The sequence below is a fragment of the Dipteris shenzhenensis genome, chromosome 9 (assembly GCF_047967505.1).
Source record: "Dipteris shenzhenensis isolate YYH24624 ecotype China chromosome 9, Dip_SZ_1.0, whole genome shotgun sequence".
NCBI lineage: Eukaryota > Viridiplantae > Streptophyta > Polypodiopsida > Gleicheniales > Dipteridaceae > Dipteris > Dipteris shenzhenensis.
This window is the reverse complement of record NC_141604.1, coordinates 26,793,596-26,813,492: the sequence shown is the minus strand read 5'-3', so window position 1 is coordinate 26,813,492 and position 19,897 is coordinate 26,793,596. Positions and strand designations below refer to the sequence as shown.

At 43.4% G+C, this 19,897-nt stretch overlaps 1 protein-coding gene across 1 annotated transcript in view; it reads left to right on the top strand.

Moving 5' to 3' along the window:
* Positions 1-19,897, top strand: part of LOC147898447 (putative membrane protein At3g27390) — a 42,406-nt gene that overhangs the window by 2,586 nt on the left and 19,923 nt on the right. Inside the window, exons 2-3 of the mRNA XM_087378933.1 lie at positions 569-677; positions 12,600-12,792. Coding sequence (XP_087235059.1) covers positions 569-677; positions 12,600-12,792 — 302 coding nt within the window. The remainder of the gene's footprint in view (positions 1-568; positions 678-12,599; positions 12,793-19,897) is intronic.

Here is a 19,897-nt window from a genome sequence, read left to right as displayed (position 1 = left end):
ATACAGATTCTATGATCTATTGAGTTGCATACTTGCACACCATAGTCACATAGAAACACGTGTCACGTCCTTTGAGACGTTTCAATGAAATGCCTGAAATGTAGGCGTTTCAAAGATTTATTTTTTAAAATAAACTTATGTATGGTTTTAATTTATTTTTGGACTTAAAATATAATTTTATGTATTACATGTATATATGTTTCAGAAGTTGTGTATGTAAATATAAATAATATAAATGTATATGTATTTGGAATCTGGATCGATGTATATCATGCGAGCACTGCATGATGTATTGATTATGTACTATCACATATGATGTAACATGCATGATGTATGGTATTGCTATGAATTAGTTAGAACTTAGTTTTTATATTTTTGAAAACTATTGAGGTTTTGACTGACGATTCAAGGTTTTACTAGTCTCTAAATAGTTGTAGGTTTGATGTTTCATTGAGTTTCAAAGTTTGGTATGGTTTTATACCTTTTGTTTATAGATGGGTACACACTTGCTTTGTATATACATTACATAAGAAAGAAAGTTTGTAATTTTTGAGTGTCTTACTTGCAGGCATAATTGTGTTGCCAATTGGCCTTGCTGTTCTCGGCATAGGAAACTCAGTGGTGCTCGTTGGACTATGGCCTGCTCATGTGATTTGCATGTATTTTAGTGTTGCCAGGTATAAGGTGGAAGCTTACAAGATTTCTGTTTTGTGGTTGTTTTGCAATTGATTATTGAGTTTATTGGTTGTTCTATCTGTGACAAGTTCTTAATTGAAATTGCATATCATGGATTTAGGAAGAAGTGGTGAACTACCGAATGCCAAAATAGTCAACTAGTGACTTTACAAGGTGGCATGTGAGTGCAAAGGTGCAACTATCCTGAATCAGTAACCCAAAGTGCCAAGTGACTCAATAAGAGTGAATTGCCCTCTGTCAAAGAATGGGTTAGGTATCGATATGTGTGAGATGAATTCCAATGATAGGTTCTACAGGGACTGATGCTGGTTAGGAACTAGTCAGGAATTTTTGGGTAGGGCTTTAGTTGGCTTGTTTTGGAGTTCTCTGCTCTATGGTAGGTAGTCCTATAACTAGTCTACACGTTAATCGAGATAAAAACTAGCAAAATAGATTTTATCTCGATTTGGTTTGTGCTAGGTCTGGAGAGGATGCGATCTGATCAGGAGGGGCTTGGTGTCGTTAATGGCATTGTCTACATTCATTGAAGGAGGCGGTTGTGTGGAGATGATGTAGTCTCCTGTTGCTGCAGATGCTGTTGTGGTGCTACTCCTTGTGGAGACTTCTGATCAAGATATGCGTTTCGGCAGCAAATGGCAGACCTAGCAATTGCGGGCCTTGTTGGGAATGTATTACGATGTGGATGTGAGTGACGTTCTTCAAGTGGTAAGCCATAAGGTGGTCGTGCACAAACCACATTGATGTTGGAGAGCACCATAGCACTAACACATAGAGTGCTATGAAGGAAATGGTTAGATGCCCTAACACGCAAATATACCATCGTTCCTTTAAAGAACTCTCTAGGTGAACGATGTCTATTAGCATAAAATCTGTCCCAATCTTGGGCACTTCTAATAGACTCCTTGGCAAACTGCAATATTTCTTGCATGTCTTGCAAGAATGTCTTTGCAGCATCATTTTGGATTCCCTTTAACCTAACCATAACTGGTGACTTAGGTTGAAACTCGTACATAAGTACATAAGGATTGTAACCAGTACTTGAATGCTTTGAACTGTTATAAGCAAATTCTATCATAGGTAGATAATCTTCCCATGAAGACTATCTCTTAGAAACATATGCCCGAAGCATATCTTCAACCAATTGGTTGACCTTCTCTGTATTGCCATGAGATTGTGCATGATCTGAGGAACTCATACTTAGAGTGTTTCCAGCTTCTCAAAAACAAGTGTCCAAAAGCTACTTGTAAACTTCGAGTCCTTGTCGCTGACTATGTCAGACGGCAAACCATACAGCTTAAATAAGTGGTGCACAAACTCGTGAGCGAGCTGAACAGTTAAGATGGTTGTTCTAAGGTAAGAATCTAGCCATTTTTGTCAGACAGTCCACTATGACCCAAATGGAGTCATGACCCTTGCGCGTTCTAGGCAATCCGGTAATAAAATCCATGGAAATACTTTCCCATTTATTACTCGGGATTTACAATGGCTGTAATAAACCCGCGCTTCTAAGGCGTTCTGTCTTAGTAACCTGACAAACTTGGCAACCTACCACATAGTTTTCAATAAATGCACGCATCTTAGGTCAATAAAAGGTATGCTTCATAAGAGACAGAGTCCGATGTATACCTGGATGTCTAGCACTAGGAGCATCATGACACTCACAGAGAATCTTGGATCAAAGATCCGAAACATCTGGCACACATATCTTTCCATTCCGAAACAACAAGCCGTTCCTAATCATCCACTGACCTCCTGCCGCCTGTACCGTAGGTGGCACAATCCCTGAGTCCTTGGTCAACCATGGAGCTCCCATCCTGGACTTTCTGCCAATAAGAATTGAAATGACTATCAGTTGCGCAAAGCCCTGTCAAGGATTGAAATAGGTCTGAGGATATTTCCGTAAATGGCATATCATTTACAAACTTGACTCGACTTACACTATTCATCAAGCCCTTTTGATAACGTATTTCAAAATCAAAATCTTGCATTAACTTTGCCCATCTAGCCTTTCTTCCTCTCAATTCAGACCCGTCACACACAAACTTGATTGACTGATGATCTGTCAATACAAGAAACTTTGAACCATACAAGTAGTCTCTCCAAAACTTCAGAGCATACACAACTGCATAAAGTTCTTTTTCGAGTGTGGGCCAACGAAATTGGGTGTCGTCTAGCTTTTTACTCTCAAAAGCTACAAGTCTGCCGTCTTGAAATAGAGTTGCCCCAATCGCAAAATCACTCACATCGGCCTCTAAAACAGAAGGCTGGGTAGGATCGGGTGATGCAAGAACGGGTGCTTCCTTGATAGTTAACTTCAAGGTTTCAAAAGCCTTGTTCAATGCATCATTCCAAGAGATCGGTTGGGTAGACTTGCGTCCATGACCTTTCAATATGTTGGTCAGGGGTGTTGTGATGTGTGAATAATCACGCACAGACTTTCGTAGAAAAACCGTGAATCCTAGGAAAGAACGAAGTTGTTTCACAGTTTGAGGGATAGGCCATTGCAAGACCTTCTAGATATGATCCAGATCAATGCTAATACCTTCAGAAGAAATCTTGTGTCCTAAGTAAATGATCTACTTCATAAAGAAGTCACATTTACTCATCTTGGCATAGAGCTTATGCTGTCTTAGAATAACTAAGACAATCCCGAGGTGTCCTATGTGATCCTCTAGCGTTCGGCTATATACCAAGATGTCATCTAAGAACACGATAACGAATTTGCCCAGAAAATCTCGGAACAAATCGTTCATCATTTGTTGGAAGGTAGCAGGAGCATTGGTCAAACCAAAAGGTAATACGAGAAACTCGTAGTGGCCATACCTAGTTCGAAATGCGGTTCTATCATGTGTTTAGCATAGATACGGATTTGGTGATAACCTGTACGCAAATCAATCTTAGTGAAATACTTCGCTCGAGCCAAACGGTCTATCTAATCATCGGAACGAGGAAGAGGGTATTGATTCTTAATTGTCACTTTATTCAATCGTTTATAATCTGTACACATTCTCGACAAACTATCTGCAATACTAGCTCTCGTAAAAGACAGCAGAGACACTCTCATTTGCTCTCCCTCTCTCCCTCTCTCAACAAAGACACTAGGGCCCAAGACAACATGTCGGGCTGGACCCCCCCGAAGGTATTTTATCTCTTGAAGAGAGAATCTGTTACAAGAGTTCAGCGTAGAGCTGTCTGATACAAAATCCAAAACGTGAATGAATAATTACAAGAGCTTCAAGCTCATTTCAAATTGGCAACATGCCACTTCTCTAAAATCTAGATTAAGTCCTATTACATGCCACTAAGGGCCATTCTGGAGTCTTCAAAGCACTTGGTCACACGAACCGCCTCCTAGATGCTTGTTCGGCTCCCATAGTGCTTAGGAAAATAGCTCTTCCTAGTACTTGCAACAATTAATTAAAGCGCACCACCATGGCACCCATTAATTGTTAGCGCTTTGCATGCAAATAACACACTATGGATTAATTCTAGTCACGGTGGGCGTCCCCACTGAATACATGTGCACACCTAACAAATATAAAAATATATATTTATTGTCTAGTTGACTGGAGTCAACACTCTTGATCATAATTAAGTAGCTTTGACCAAGGGTCGAGGCGCCTTAATTATAGCTAAGTCTCTCTAAGCGAAGTTAGCACAACTCTCCAACCGAAGTTGGCACATCTTGGTTAATCGTGGTTAACCCTCTTGGCGCGTGCCAAGTCTCGTTGATCGAAAGTCAACACTCTCTGACCGTAGTTAGCTCTGTGGTTCTCTGGTTAATCGCAGTTAACCCTCTTGTTAATAAACCAAGTCTCCCCAACCGAAGTCAGGTTTACTTGACTAGAGTCAAGTATCTTTGACCGTAGTCAATCCTTTGACCATTAAAAGAACTCTTTGACCATAATTAACACATATAAAACTCTTTAATTATGATCAAATAAATGGTCAATTGTACTTTGACTTAGGATATTTACATTGTGATGACATCCCCTCGGCTTCTATTCATTTGACCTCAACTGAAAAGCTTCCTTGTAAACATCCAAAAGCTGTGGATGGTCGGATAACATGTCTTCGTCCATCCACTTGGCAGCTAATGCCGTATAATTCTTGAATTTTACAAGATACCTGTAAAACTCCTTGCCCTGAGGGCCTTTGCGTACAGTATGGTACACAATCTGCTCTGGTTGAAGGACCTCCTCCAGCTCATCCACCTCTGGTGGATCCTCTGATACTGGTTTTGTAGGCTCTGGCCCCTGGAATTTCTTTAGAAGACTCACATGAAATGCATTGTGAATCCTCCAATGCTCTGGCAATGCTAACCTGTATGCAACCTCATTTATTCTTTCTGTAACCCTGAAAGGGCCATAGTATCTGGGAGATAACTTTGCATACACTTTCTGTTTGCCTTTAAACTTGCGGAGCCTAGCTTTTTCAAACTTCAAAACTACCCAATCCCCTTCCTTGAGATCTAACTGTCTCCTATGCTTATCTGCAGCTCTTTTATGTTTCTCTTGAGACCTTTTGATTGCTGTCCGGACTTGGCTGTAAGCTGTCCGGAGGTCTCTCACAAACCGATCAGCTGCAAATATTTCATCCTTGGTCCTGAGGAGGTGGCAAAATCACCTTCCCATAAATGACCTCAAAGGGGGCTTTCCCTGTAGAGCTGTGTACTGTATTATTGTAAGCAAACTCTACCAATGGTAGGTACTTTTCCCAGTCTAAACCTTGGTCACCCACGTAGCATTTCAGCATATCCAATGCTGTAGAATTTGCCACTTCACTTTGACCATCTGTCTGGGGATGGAAAGAAGAAGAAAAATTAAAATTCGTCCCCATGTTATCAAATAAAGCTCTCTAGAATAGACTGGTCATTCTGGGATCTCGATCACTAACAATGGACTTAGGCATACCATGATGCTTAAAGATCTGTGCCATGAAAAGCTTAGCCATATGATCTGCCTTTATGGTTTTGCGAACCGGAATGAAATGAGCTTGCTTGCTGAATCTATCAATGATAGTCCAAATCCAATCATTCCCTGACTTTGATCTTGGCAAATAAAAAATAAAGTCCATTGTGTCCATACGGATTTCTGCAGCAGGCCGTACAGTGTATCTGGCTCCCGAACGTGAGGATGTAGAGGGGCTTGAAGCATGCGCAGTCCACAGGCTAGGGTAGAAGGCAAGGTGGCCGAATTTAATAAACGGGTGAGCTGGCTTTTAGTAAAGCCCTGCTTTTCAAAAGCCCACCCTCCAAACTTGGAGGGATGGTGCTTTTTTAAGCCTCCAGGTCCCCCCGAAAAGCACCTGGCCTAGATCGCGATCTAGCCCTATCCTGTTGCGCGCCTTCCTGCGCTCCTCTTCTACCTGCCATCACGTCCCCTAAGCAGCCAATTGCATGCGGGATCCCCCTTGGTTCGCCTCAGCTCTGCATTCTCTCACGACTCCCTTATCACGCCTCTACTTGGACCTCACTACCTCCTCCTAACTACACCTCTCTCTCTCTCTCTCTCTCTCTCTCAGCCCATCACATCTTGCAATGAAATCACCCTTCTTACTCTCTGTCTCCTTCCTTTTATCCCAATCCAATATCACTTCCCTTAAACGATGAACTAGCAATCACTTGCAAGGCATGAACATGAATTTCGAAATTGAGGCATACTTGGAGAAAAATTCGTCTAAAATTCTCGTAACAGAAGTTCCTACCTTAGGAGTTGGCTCTAATACCAACTGACAATCTGACACGACCCCAGCACTCCTGAAACCTTTGATCTGCAAGCAAACACAAGAAGACACCAAACGTGAGGAAACTGAGCAGGCTGCTCACCACCCAACCATGACATCTACGGGATGCGATCCCGAATCAGGAGATGTTTCCTCCGAGCCACGAGCTGAGCTACTGGCACGAACTCCTAACCGGATACTAACCAGCTTGGTGTCCCATACCACTAGGTGGCGTTGTGAAGCTTGGGATTCGCTCCTGGGCCTTGGGCTACGCTATGATGCAGGCGCGCGTCCGCGACTCAATCCAAGATCAAACCTAGCACCTGGGAACGAGACTTGCTCCCATCGGCACATTGAGAACTGAACCTCTGGGCTCCTTATATAGACTCGGGCCCCAAGCGCCAAAAATAGCGAAGACCTCTATGTGGTTCGTACCCTTGCCACTCAACTTGAGAATCAAGCCTGCCTAGCCCTAAGCCTCCCTAGGCTACCTGAGCTTGTGTACCCAGTACACGTCAAATACAATCTGTGCACATGACAAACATCATTGGATGGAGGAGATGGGGGGTGCTACATATGCGATGCTCCATTGCAAGGAAAAAGTATGTGAGGATGGACTGCAATAACAATGTTCCATTGGAGGCAACACACATACAATCTCAACGGCTTTGATAACACCTTCCAATATGCATCAATAAGATAGTTCTTGGGTTTCGAGCTGTGGTATCATGGGTAAGAGTGATTGAGAGAGAGTGTGGCATAGAAACCTATGATGCACAACTCTTTTGAAGAATGAAGAGAAATAAGAAATAAACAACTTGCCCCTTAGGGTTAGGGCCGAGGCTAAGGCTAGGGTTCTCAACAAAGAGTCATGAATAAAAAGGTTGCAGATTGGTCAAATCCTTGATAGATTTAAGACCGAGAGCATGGAATGCCATGATATATAATCACTTTATTTGTGCGGCCTGCTGGTATTGCGATAATTCTTTCTATCTTAAATGGTGCGTTGCCCTATCAGCTAGATTTTGATTTAGATGCTCGTTTGGGAGAGACTAAAATGAAATCGTTTAGACTTCACAAGCAGTTGTAGCTTGAATGAAGTAATTTGGACTACTTTTTGATTAGCCTTCTCCTTTAGTGCTAGCCTTCGTCATGGCTGAGTTTGCCCTTCACCTCCGGAGTGCCGACAGAAACTCAGTACGAAGACTTTGTATAAATGGATGCTCAAGTATGTGTGGGTGTGTGGATTTGTATGTGTGAGAGCATACTTTTATACTATGGTCTACACCCATTGTTGGGCGCTGATGACGTCAGTGGGGATGTCATAGTAGCTAGTCCTTGCTATGCGTGATGGAGTTTATGGTTTTTAATCTTATGAGTGACTCTCGTGAGATTGAAACTGCACTATGTTGTGTTTTTAGAGGATGAGTTTGGGAATGTTCCTGGATTCATCTAGGTATATCAGATTCAAATCCTTCACTAATTAGAAAGATGTCATATGACATTGTTCTTTACATGGATGATTTAATTATCATGGGATCCAATGCATGCTCATTTGAGAAGTCAAATGTGAGCACATCAGAGTTTGACATGATGGACTTGGAAGACTTGTATTAATATGGAGAGACATGATATTATGTTGACACAAGGCAAAATACACCCAGAAAATAAGCAGCAGTTTCGCTTACATAATTGCAAACCCTTGCATACTTCCATGGAATCGATATAGTTTATGATAGGTCATTAGATACAGATCCTTAACAATACAGACAACTCATTGGAAGTTTTGATTTATTTGACTATTACGAGGCCCGGTATTTCATATTCAGTTGATGTTTATGCAGAATCCCAAAAGGCTCATCTAGGTGTAGTTAGAAGAGTTCTCAAGTATCTTCATGGTACATGGGATTATGGATTTAAATTCCACAGATCTAGAGGCTTAAACTCCTTATGGTTTTATTGATGCAGATTGGGCTGGTAGTGTGGATGACAATGAACATAATTGCTAGAAATGGACCAACAGAGGGTACACACAGCGGAAGACTGATAGAATAGCCTAGGAGCTCACACAGTGTGTGTGTGGAATGGAATCACAAACTTCTTTACTTAATATGCATCACATATATGTGTAGACTCATCAATAGACAACGATCCAGCCAGATATAGAAGCTACCAAAAGAATTTATATTTCCGTCAAAAGCTACGGACACAATACAAAAGAGAGAGAGATCCAAAGTCCCGCCAGAGTGTGGTCCTTTGATCTTACCACAAGGTACTTCTGCTATCTGCTGGATATCTCTAGACTCGAGCCCGCATGCTCCACCTCGAGCATAGTAGACTATTTGTCCAGAATATTTCTCTCTACTTTGCTGCCTGTACTCAGCCTAGGTAGGCAGCCCTTCAAGCTTAGGCTGCCGCCCTTCCTGCTCTCCTGGTCCTCCAAGAATAGGCTCCAAGAGTAGGTATTCTGCTGCTCCTTGCTGCTTGTCTTTTGCTGCTCCAGAGAACGAGTGAGGCGGCCCAAGGCCCCTCCTTTTATAGGGCCCAAGGCCTGCTCCAAAAACCAGATCTAGAGGCTTAAACTCCAAATTCCACAGATCTAGAGGCTTAAACTCCTTATGGTTTTATTGATGCAGATTGGGCTGGTAGTGTGGATGACAATGAACATAATTGCTAGAAATGGACCAACAGAGGGTACACACAGCGGAAGACTGATAGAATAGCCTAGGAGCTCACACAGTGTGTGTGTGGAATGGAATCACAAACTTCTTTACTTAATATGCATCACATATATGTGTAGACTCATCAATAGACAACGATCCAGCCAGATATAGAAGCTACCAAAAGAATTTATATTTCCGTCAAAAGCTACGGACACAATACAAAAGAGAGAGAGATCCAAAGTCCCGCCAGAGTGTGGTCCTTTGATCTTACCACAAGGTACTTCTGCTATCTGCTGGATATCTCTAGACTCGAGCCCGCATGCTCCACCTCGAGCATAGTAGACTATTTGTCCAGAATATTTCTCTCTACTTTGCTGCCTGTACTCAGCCTAGGTAGGCAGCCCTTCAAGCTTAGGCTGCCGCCCTTCCTGCTCTCCTGGTCCTCCAAGAATAGGCTCCAAGAGTAGGTATTCTGCTGCTCCTTGCTGCTTGTCTTTTGCTGCTCCAGAGAACGAGTGAGGCGGCCCAAGGCCCCTCCTTTTATAGGGCCCAAGGCCTGCTCCAAAAACCGACCAGTCAGCATCATTCTGGCCGACCAGTCTGCTGCAGGTCCAGCCCTTTAAGGGCTCTCAAAACTGGGCCAAAGGCCCTCTTTTCTATGCAGGGGCCCAGCCCCTTTGCTGGTCTGTTGGGCTGACTTGGTTTGCTAGCCCAGCCGACCTGGTTGGCTCAGCCCAACGAGCCCCTATAAGAAGGCAAGGGGCCAGCCCCCCTTTGCTCCTTTTTCTTTCCCTTCTGTCCTGCTGGTCCTGCGCTTGCTCAAGCCTGTTCCAGCCCTCAGAACTTGCTCCAACAGCTCTGTCATGCTGCCGTACTGCAGCCGTACGTGTGCTGATGTCACCCGCCATGTGTCGCCATGTTCAGTGCCTTTCTTTCTCTGATCTCTACCCCCATGGCAGCCATAGTGCTGCCCATGTGGCCGCCTCTCATGACCCAGGTCCATCTCCCCCATGCTCTCCTCATATGGGGCCTTACAGATGGGGAGGTGACCTATGCAACAATAACTAAGCAAAAAGCAACCATTATCATCTATTGAAGCATAATATAGAGGATCTACCAATGCTGCTTGTGAATTTAGAAGGTTATTGGTTGAACTTAAGATTTTATCAATGATCCTACTACACTCTACTTTGACACATCAGCATTATCTAGCTGGCAAAGAACCCAATGTTTGATGCCAAAATAAAGCATATTGATCTTGTTCATGTTCCGACATAAGAACAAGTCGCAGACATCTTGATGAAGCCACTCTTGCTCGACAAATACAGCTACTTCAGACATTATCTTGGTACTCTCTAAAAGTGGAAGTGACGGTTAATTTGTACAGATTTGTACTTATTTTTTTGGCTCATATTTTCTTATCACTTTAGTTGCCATTATGTAACTTTTTATATGTTTAAAAAATCCAAAAAAATAATTTGTAAAGGATCCTTTGCACATCAATTTAAATTAAGAGGGTGTGTCACTGTGTTGAGAATCGTGCAAAACTTTTCCACAGAGGACTACAAAGGATTCCTGGGACAAACCCTAATCCTAACCTAAAGGGGTGAACATGCTGTAAAAACAGTCCCTTCATTCTAAAGTGCAATCCCTCCGCTTCTGCATGTTCTGAGAGGCTAGTGGAGGAGCATAAGGTCCTCTCTTATAGGTGACGTAGGGGCAGTCTGACCCCTCTAGAACAGGCTGATTGGAGCTGAGTGCATTTGATATGGGTTGGCCCCTATAGCCCGGATGTGCTGGTGCAACATGTCTCCAGGGGCCAACCTGAATTTGCCGAGCCCATATGGCCTGGCATGCTTCAACCCTAGGATTGGGATTGGCTTGATTATTGAGCCTATGGTTGGGAAGTGTGCTAGGTAGTCTCCTTATTGTGGTTTTAAGTATTTTTACAGGTGTTTACAAGTAGAAAATGTAGAGCCTATGATACTCAAGATCTGATCAGCACCATTGTTTGCATTAGGTATGACCTTGCAATTATGGTTGCTTCATAGTGCATGTTTACAAAAGAACTACTTGAGAAATTCACACGTAGCATAGCAAGCCAATCTCAACACCAATGGAAACATTGAATATCACTTTTTCAGTGAGAAAGGGGAATTTAGATAATCATCTGCTCTCAGTCTATGGACCTGTGGAATTTAGATCATGATATGCATTCAGAATTATGGACCTTGCTGTACAATTATAATATGACCCAAAGGCATGCATTACCTCCTAATTGGACTACTACAAACTCCACACATAGTTTGATGACCACCTCTATGTATAGGGCGACTGAGCTTGAGCATAGGCATCCCCCCCTGAAGCTGAGGCATTGTTCTGAACGTTTTAACCACAGATCAGGGAGTGGACCACTCCAAAATAGAATAGAAATGATGTAAAGGCTACTGCAGATGCAACTCAGTGGAAGCCTGAATCCCGTCTCTTCATTCCTTGAGTGAAGTAGATATTGGACTGCTATTGTCGGCCATATCTCATGAACCTGTGACCATCAAGATGCTCATACTTTACCATGGATGAATCAAACAACTAGCAAATGTGCTAACAAAGGGCTTATCATAGCATGTAACACGTTATTTTGTTGCTTAAAACAGACTTCTCTCTAAACTCCTACCTTCAAGCCTCTTTAGAGAAATATTCATCAACACAGGTTACCAAATTCTTCCTTTTGATCTGCTTGCATATATGTGAGCATGTGTATGGGATAAAACAACGCTGATATTTTAGCCCAGCAGTTACTAAATTAACGATTGCGATATTCTGACGATTGTTGTAATGCATCTGTGTTGGAAGTGACATTTACTTTGTTCCCTGCATTTGCATTGGTCTGTATTTGAATTTGCATAAGTTACACCTTGAGGAACTTTACTTCTCATATTTATCTTTGAAAAAGCATGCATGAAGTTTTCAGCCTTGTCAACTTCTCTTTTCAGTAGGCCATCATCTTTTTCTGTTATTTGTTGGGTCACAAGCCCTTGTTTTGTCTGTCTAATCCTATCCATACAACCGATTGGGTAACTTTGCAAACTCGTCCCAATGCAATGGTCATTGTCGTAAATGCCATGTGTTTTTTTTAGATTGTGTCTGATCAGTCTCATTCTTGCAGCTGACTTGGTTTCGGTTGTTATGTGGAGGCTTGTTGAGGGCCTTAGTAGTTGATTTGCATACATGTTTCATAGGGCAGTTGCATTGAAAGGAAGACAGTTGAAATAGAGAACTAAGCTACAAATAGAGCAAAAGCAATCACTCTTCTGATTATTAATTTAGAGGATCGTCAAGTTTTCCCCCTGAGGAAGTTTTGGGGGGGGGGGGGGGGTTGGTTGTAGTTTGTTAAGTAGATTGCAACCTGCTTGTCTTTCTAATTCCAATCGTTTGTCCCCCAGCTAAACGGTTAGGTTTTTAATTTCCATGCTTTTTTCCCCCAAAGTTAACCCTCAGGTACTGTTTCTCTCTCAGGACCAAGAAGCTGGGGCCAGTGCTGAAACTGGTGTTACTTCTTAGCTTGCCAGTGCCTTTTCTTCTAGCACTGGCATTTGGAATTGCTGGCAGTGTACTTGTGGGCTTGGGTTATGGGTTTCTTACCCCATTAGTGGCAACCTTTGAAGCTGTTAGAGAAGGGAGGCAAAACAAGTTTGTTCATTGCTTTACGGTATGCTTCACTGCTTTAATAATGTCGCCCTTGTAAACCTTTTTACTTTCACATGCCGCATTTCTGGGCGTCTACTTGTTGCTTATGTTGTGGAACTCATTAGCTATGCTAGAAACCTTACCTTATCAGGTTTGGTTTTTAGGTTTTATTTTTTTCCACAAAATTTGTTTCTGTTTTAGTTTTCCAATGCAGTTGTATTAATAAGTGGGCAGCAATTATTTTAGTGACTTGGCAGTTTGTCACATGTTTCAATACTACATTTAGTACGTCATAGTTCCTGATCGTAGAGCTTGTTTGCTTAGTCTTTTGTTTTGCTGTTTTATCTGTAGACGATACCTTTTGTATCTTTGTCAGCCTTCAAATAAACATGTTTCATGTTTGAAAAGATTATGGAGGTACTTTTTACATTTCATTGGACAATTGGTTTATAGCCTTTGAATTACTGTCCCTTCCCTATCTCTCCTCAACCTCCTGACTTAACACAGCTCACGAGCTTAGCTCATTTGTGCTTTCCTTCTCCCATGTTTGCCACCTGTGGTGCACAACCCACCTCTCGTCCCCCTTCCCCTCCCCCTCCCCCTGCCCCTTCCCCCCCGTCCACTTTCCCCTTCCCCTTCCTTCCTTGCATTCTTTCTTTTGCCACTACCAAAATGCAACTTCTTTGCCTCTGTATAGTGGCTGCTCATTCTCTTGTGTTGTGCCCTCATGGCGACTTGCTGCTTCCTGCAAAATTTTCTAAATTTACTTTGTTTGTGTATGTTTATGCACTACCAAAACTATGAATTGATCCCCCCCGGCCCCCCTGTCCGGTTCTTGCCTTGTGTCAAAGGCATCACCTCTGTGTTGATGAGGCATGCTCCCTTCCAGCCACCTAGGGTCTAGTGTGTAGATGGGCTTGCCCTCATTTGTGAGCACCATTTCAGTGGGGCGTTGGAGGTAATTTTCTAATATGATGAAGATGTGTGAGGTTATTTGTCAAGGTTAAACAGCAGACGTTTGGGGGCCTTGTTAAGAATAAAGATACGAAGTTCATTTGCAGTGAAGGGAGTTGTGGGTTGCCACCTCTAGCAGCCGAAGGTGATGAGTAGGGTAGGAGGTTAGCACATATGGCTGGTGTTCAATTGCAGCCACAAGATTGCTTTCTTCCTTGGTGGGAACTGCAGATTCCATACAAGATAGGTGAATGGCTTTAATGAATGGTTCTGAAGGTAATTTTGCAGTTACATGACAGGCTCATTATAAGATAGAGAACAGATTGATGAACAAACAAGGTAAATAATTAGGGTGAAGCTTGATGGTTGACAAAGAAGATAAAGAAGTTACACTATGAAGTAGTGGCCGAATTTTTTGACACTGCAGATGATTCTCAACGCTTTTTTTGGTGGTGCCATGATTTCTGTTTAGTAGGATCAGATGGTTCTCAACGGTCCTCTTTTGGTAGTGCCATAATTTCTTCATAGCATTCTACTGGCGTAGAAATTGGAAGGCTCAGTTTATCTGTGGGTTGTGCTAGGATCGATCCAATTGCAATGCCCAGACCATCCACATGAATGTGGAATATAACGTTTATCTTGGTTAGCACTGAAATGAATTTTTGATGGTTATCTCTGTAAGTTTTGGAATGCTTTGGATGTCTTATCTTTTGCCTTCTTGACACATCCCAGCACTCCTGAAACCCCTGATCTGCAAAATAACCACACACAACATCAGAACTGAGCAGGCTGCTCACCACCCAACCATGACATCTGCGGGATGTGATCCCGAATCAGAAGATGTCCCCCCGAGCCACGAGCTGAGCTACTGGCACGAACTCCCAATCAGATCCCAACCAGCCTGGTGTCCCATACCACCAGGTGGCGCTGTGAAGCCCTGGATCTGCCACTGGGCCTTGGGCTACGCTAAGATGCAGGCGCGCGTCCGCGACACAATCCAGGATCAGACCTAGCACCTGGGAACGAGACTTGCTCCCAACTGCACCCTGAGAACTGAACCCCCTGGGCCTCTTTTATAGACTCGGGCCCCGGTGCCAAAAATAGCGAAGACCTATAAATAGTTCGTACCCTTGCCACTCAACCCGAGAATCAAGCCTGCCTAGCTCTAAGCCTCCCCAGGCTAACCTGAGCTAGTTCTGTGTACCCAGTACACGTCAGATACCGATCCGTGCACATGACATACTCCCCCTCCTCTAAGAACTCACTCCTGAGTTCGCTAAGAAATCGGGAAATGTTCTTTGGAGGTTTTGTAATGTCTCCCATGTTGCATCCTCCTCAACACGATCCTTCCACTTAATCTTGTATTCCGTGATAGTACGATTTCGAATCTGTCTTTCACGAAATTCAAGAATAGATTCAGGTTCGTGAGGAATAAAAGTTAAATCTGTAACTTCTATAATCTCATGAGGAGAAACAATTTGATCATCAACACCCAATACTTCTTTCAGTCTACTGACATGAAAGACTGGATGTACTTTAACATCAGGAGGCAATTCTAGTCGATATGCAACTGGTCCAATTCTTTTAATGACCTTGAATGGGCCACAGTATTTGGGGGATAATTTCGGAACCAAACCAGTACTTAGGCTCTTGGATTCCTTAGGAATTCTCAAATATACCATCGTTCCTTCAGAGAATTCTCTAGGTGAACGATGTCTATTAGCATAAAATCTGTCCCGATCTTGGGCACTTCTAATAGACTCCTTGGCAAACTGCAACATTTCCTGCATGTCTTGCAAGAAGTTCTTAGCAGCATCATTTTGAATCCCTTTTAATCCAACCATAACTGGTGACTTAGGTTGAAACCCGTACATAAGCATAAAAGGACTATAACCTGTACTAGAATGCTTTGCACTGTTGTAAGCAAATTCAATCATGGGTAGATAATCTTCCCACGAAGACTGTCTCTTAGATACATATGCCCGAAGCATGTCTTCAACCAACTGGTTGACCTTTTCTGTACTGCCATCGGATTGTGCATGATCCGAGGAACTCATACTTAGAGTAGTTTCCAACTTCTCAAATACAAGTGTCCAAAAGTTACTTGTAAACTTTGAGTCCCTGTCACTGACTATGTCAGATGGCAAACCATACAGCTTGAACAAGTGGTCCACAAACTCGTGAGCCAGCTGAACAGCTGAAATAGTTGTTCTTGTAGGTAAGAATCTAGCCATTTTTGTCAAACGGTCGACTATGACCCAAATAGAGTCATGACCCTTGCGCGTTCGAGGTAAACCAGTAATAAAATCCATGGAAATACTTTCCCATTTATTACCTGGAATCTGTAATGGCTGTAATAAGCCCGCGCTCCTAAGGCGTTCAGCCTTAGTAACCTGACAAACTCGGCAACCTACCACATAGTTCTCTATAAATGCACGCATCTTAGGCCAATAAAAGGTATGCTTCACAAGAGACAGAGTCCTATGTATACCTGGATGTCCCGCACTAGGAGCATCATGACACTCCCAGAGAATCTTGGATTTTAGGTCTAGAACATCAGGCACACAAATCTTTTCATTCCGGAACAGCAAGCCGTTCCTAATCATCCACTGACCTCCCGCCGCCTGTATCCTAGGTGGCACAATCCCTGAGTCTTGGTCAACCATGGAGCTCCCATCCTGGACTCTCTGCCAATAAGAACTGAAATGACTATCAGTTGCGTATAGCCCTCTCAAGGATTGAAATAGGTCTGAGGATATTTCCGTAAATGACAAAGCATTTACAAACTTAACTCGACTTAAGGCATCCGCCACACTATTCAACGAACCCTTACGATAACGTATTTTGAAATCAAAATCCTGCATTAGCTCTGCCCATCTAGCTTTCCTTCCTCTCAATTCTGATCCATCACACACATACTTAATTGACTGGTGATTAGTCAATACAAGGAACTTTGAACCATACAAGTAGTGTCTCCAAACCTTGAGAGCATACACTACTGCATAAAGTTCCTTCTCCAGTGTGGGCCAACGATACTGGGTGTCGTCTAGCTTCTTACTCTCAAAAGCTACAGGTCTGCCCTCTTGGAATAGAGCTGCCCCAATCGCATAATCACTCGCATCGGCCTCTAAAACATAAGGCCGGGTAGGATCGGGTAATGCAAGAACGGGTGCTTCCTTGATAGATAACTTCAAGGTTTCAAAAGCCTTGTTCATTGCATCATTCCAAGGGATCGGCTGAGTAGACCTGCGTCCACGACCTTTCAATATGTTGGTCAAGGGTACCGTGATTTGTGAGTAATCACGGACTGACTTCCGAAGAAATACCGTAAATCCTAGGAAAGAGCGAAGTTGTTTCACAGTCTGAGGGATAGGCCATTCTAAAACCTTCTGGATACGATCCAGATCAATGCTAATACCTTCAGAAGAAATCTTGTGTCCTAAGTAAATGATCTCCTTCATAAAGAAGTCACATTTACTCATCTTGGCATAAAGCTTATGCTGTCTTAGAAGAAGTAAGACAACCCGGAGGTGTCCTATATGATCCTCAAGCGTTTTACTATATACCAAGATATCATCTAAGAACACGACAACAAATTTGCCCAGATAATCTCTGAACAAATCGTTCATCATCTGCTGAAAAGTAGCAGGAGCATTGGTCAAGCCAAAAGGTAATACGAGGAACTCGTAATGACCATACCTAGTCCGGAATGCGGTCCTATCTATGTGTTTAGCATAGATACGGATTTGATGATAACCCGTACGCAAATCAATCTTAGTGAAATACTTCGCTCCGGCCAAACGGTCTATCAAATCATCAGAACGAGGTAAAGGATAGCGGTTCTTAATTGTAACTTTATTAAGTCGTTTATAATCTATACACATCCTCCAGGAAGAATCCTTCTTCTTTCTTAAGAGGACAGGTGCACCCCAAGGAGATTTACTTGGGCGGATGTAGCCCATATTCAGGTAATCCTGAAGCTGGATAGCTAACTCATCCTCCTCTACCTGGCTCATCCTATAAGGTGGTACACTGATAGGTTGAGCCCCTGGGACTAAGTCTATGCGATGATCTACTGCCCTTTCTGGAGGTAAACCTACCGGCAGTTGAGCTGGGAATACGTCCTTAAAATTATCTAACAACGTTCTCAATTCTCGGTGTTCAAACACACTTAATTCATTTTTGTTAATTACCGAAACAATAAATGAAGAAAGTGGAATCAAAACACACTGATAGACATCATAATGAGAAGTGTTCAATATATTCCGAAGCTGCATCGCAGATACAATAGGCCCCTGAGAAGGGGTAATCTTATCACACTGAATACAAAATTGGGTGCCTTTGTCTTCAAAAGAAAGCGTATGCTCCGTCCATCCGATCTGGATATTGTGGGTTTTAAACCACTCGATCCCGATCAGCAAGTCTACATGCTCTAGATGCATAACGTAACATGTGAGAGCTCCCGTGTAGGCTTGAATCCGGATGGGAAGCGCTTCAACCTTGCGATCCCAAAACTGCTTCCCGGCTGAAAGCTGCACCTCGTAGGTGTGGTCGCTAGGTACTGTGGACAGCCCCATCTTCTGCACAAATTTGTAATTAACAAAATTGTGAGAGCTGCCCGGATCAAAGAGAATGTGAACCCGTTGGTCCCTAACTTCTCCATAAACTCGGAAAAGATCATGGGAACCAAACAACGAAGTATTAAAGGTACAATTGCAAGAAAGGGGGCAGGTAATGACATTTACTGAAATACCTGTCATCGTAACCTGGTTGGCTCCCTTGGCTGCGGTACGCGGACCTGCCTGGAGCTTCGGTCCTAGCACCAATCTCTGGTTCTTCCACTTAGGACACTCATTCTTCGTGTGGCCCCGCTCCTCGCAATAAAAACACCGGCCCTCTTTCTTGAGCCTGAGAGTGCGAAGGAAACGGGCCTTACCATTCTTCGCAGGAGTTAAGCTTTTCCTGGAGGCGTTGTCCGTAGACTTCGTCTCCCCAATACCAGTCGCATGCTGAAAGAACTTGCGTTTGTTCTTTCCGTTGGTCTCGGTAACTGTGGTTGCCTTGGTTCCGGCCATGGTATCATCATATATGCGCGCATATGTCATGGCCTCCTGCAATGTTGTGCACTTGTTATTCTTAATCTGTAACTTATAGGAGTCTGGCAAACCATCCACGAAAAAACCTAACAAGGTTACAGAATCCATTTTGGTGGCCCTGGTTTGCAGATCCCTAAATCTCTGAAGATAGACTTCAAAAGTTAAGTTCAATTTTGACATATCGAGGGCTTTGAGCTTGCCGACGATATCATAGTCATCTTCCTTCTTCAGGAACTCCTTCCTGAAGATACCCTCAAATTCTGTCCAAGTGTCAGGCTTAGGCTGGAGTTCTTTCCACCAAAGCAAGGCTTTACCTGACATAAACCCTGCTGCTAGCTGAATCTTTTTCTCGTCTGGATAGGGGTGAAATTGGAAGTGAACTTGCCACTTGTGCAGCCAAGTGTCAACCACCTCCTTTGTTCTTGATTTCTGGTCACCTGGAAAGGGATCCGGAGTGATATTCGGGCCTAGCACGGAGGCCATGGCATCCACATGCGTGAGTGCCTGAACCGTGCTAGCCAGAAGAGTCAAGGTAGCTTGTATCCCTTGGAGTTGCTGTGTCAACCCCGACTGATTAGCGTTGACCTGCTCAAATTTACCATCTAGAGCAGTCGTGAACTCACTGAAGGCTTTCTTAGTGATCAGGTCGTCATAGAGACCCTGATCATCCTCTCCCACTGGAGTGTAGTCTAATTCCTGCTCTCCCATAGTGAACTCGGGATTCGGAGCATCAGACATGGCTGAATACTAACTCGATTACAGGCTGAGAGAAATAGCTGGGAGAATCGAAACTGGAAGGAGAAGAGTAGAGGAAAGAAACCGTCCCTCCAAGATATAGCGAAATCAGGGAAGCTGGCTGGAACAAAAAGATGTCGTGCACCAACGATCAGCGCGCGTAGGGGATGGGGTCCTTCTGCAGGTCCGCTGCAGGCCGTACCGTACGGAATTGCTGCTACTGTTGCAGCCGTTTCGTGGAGGCGGATCTCAGGCAGAGGCAGGTCGCAGAGCTGCTGCTATTGCAGCAGTAACTAAATGGCGGAATTCTGGTAGGGGCAGGCTGTTCTTGCGCTATCAGGC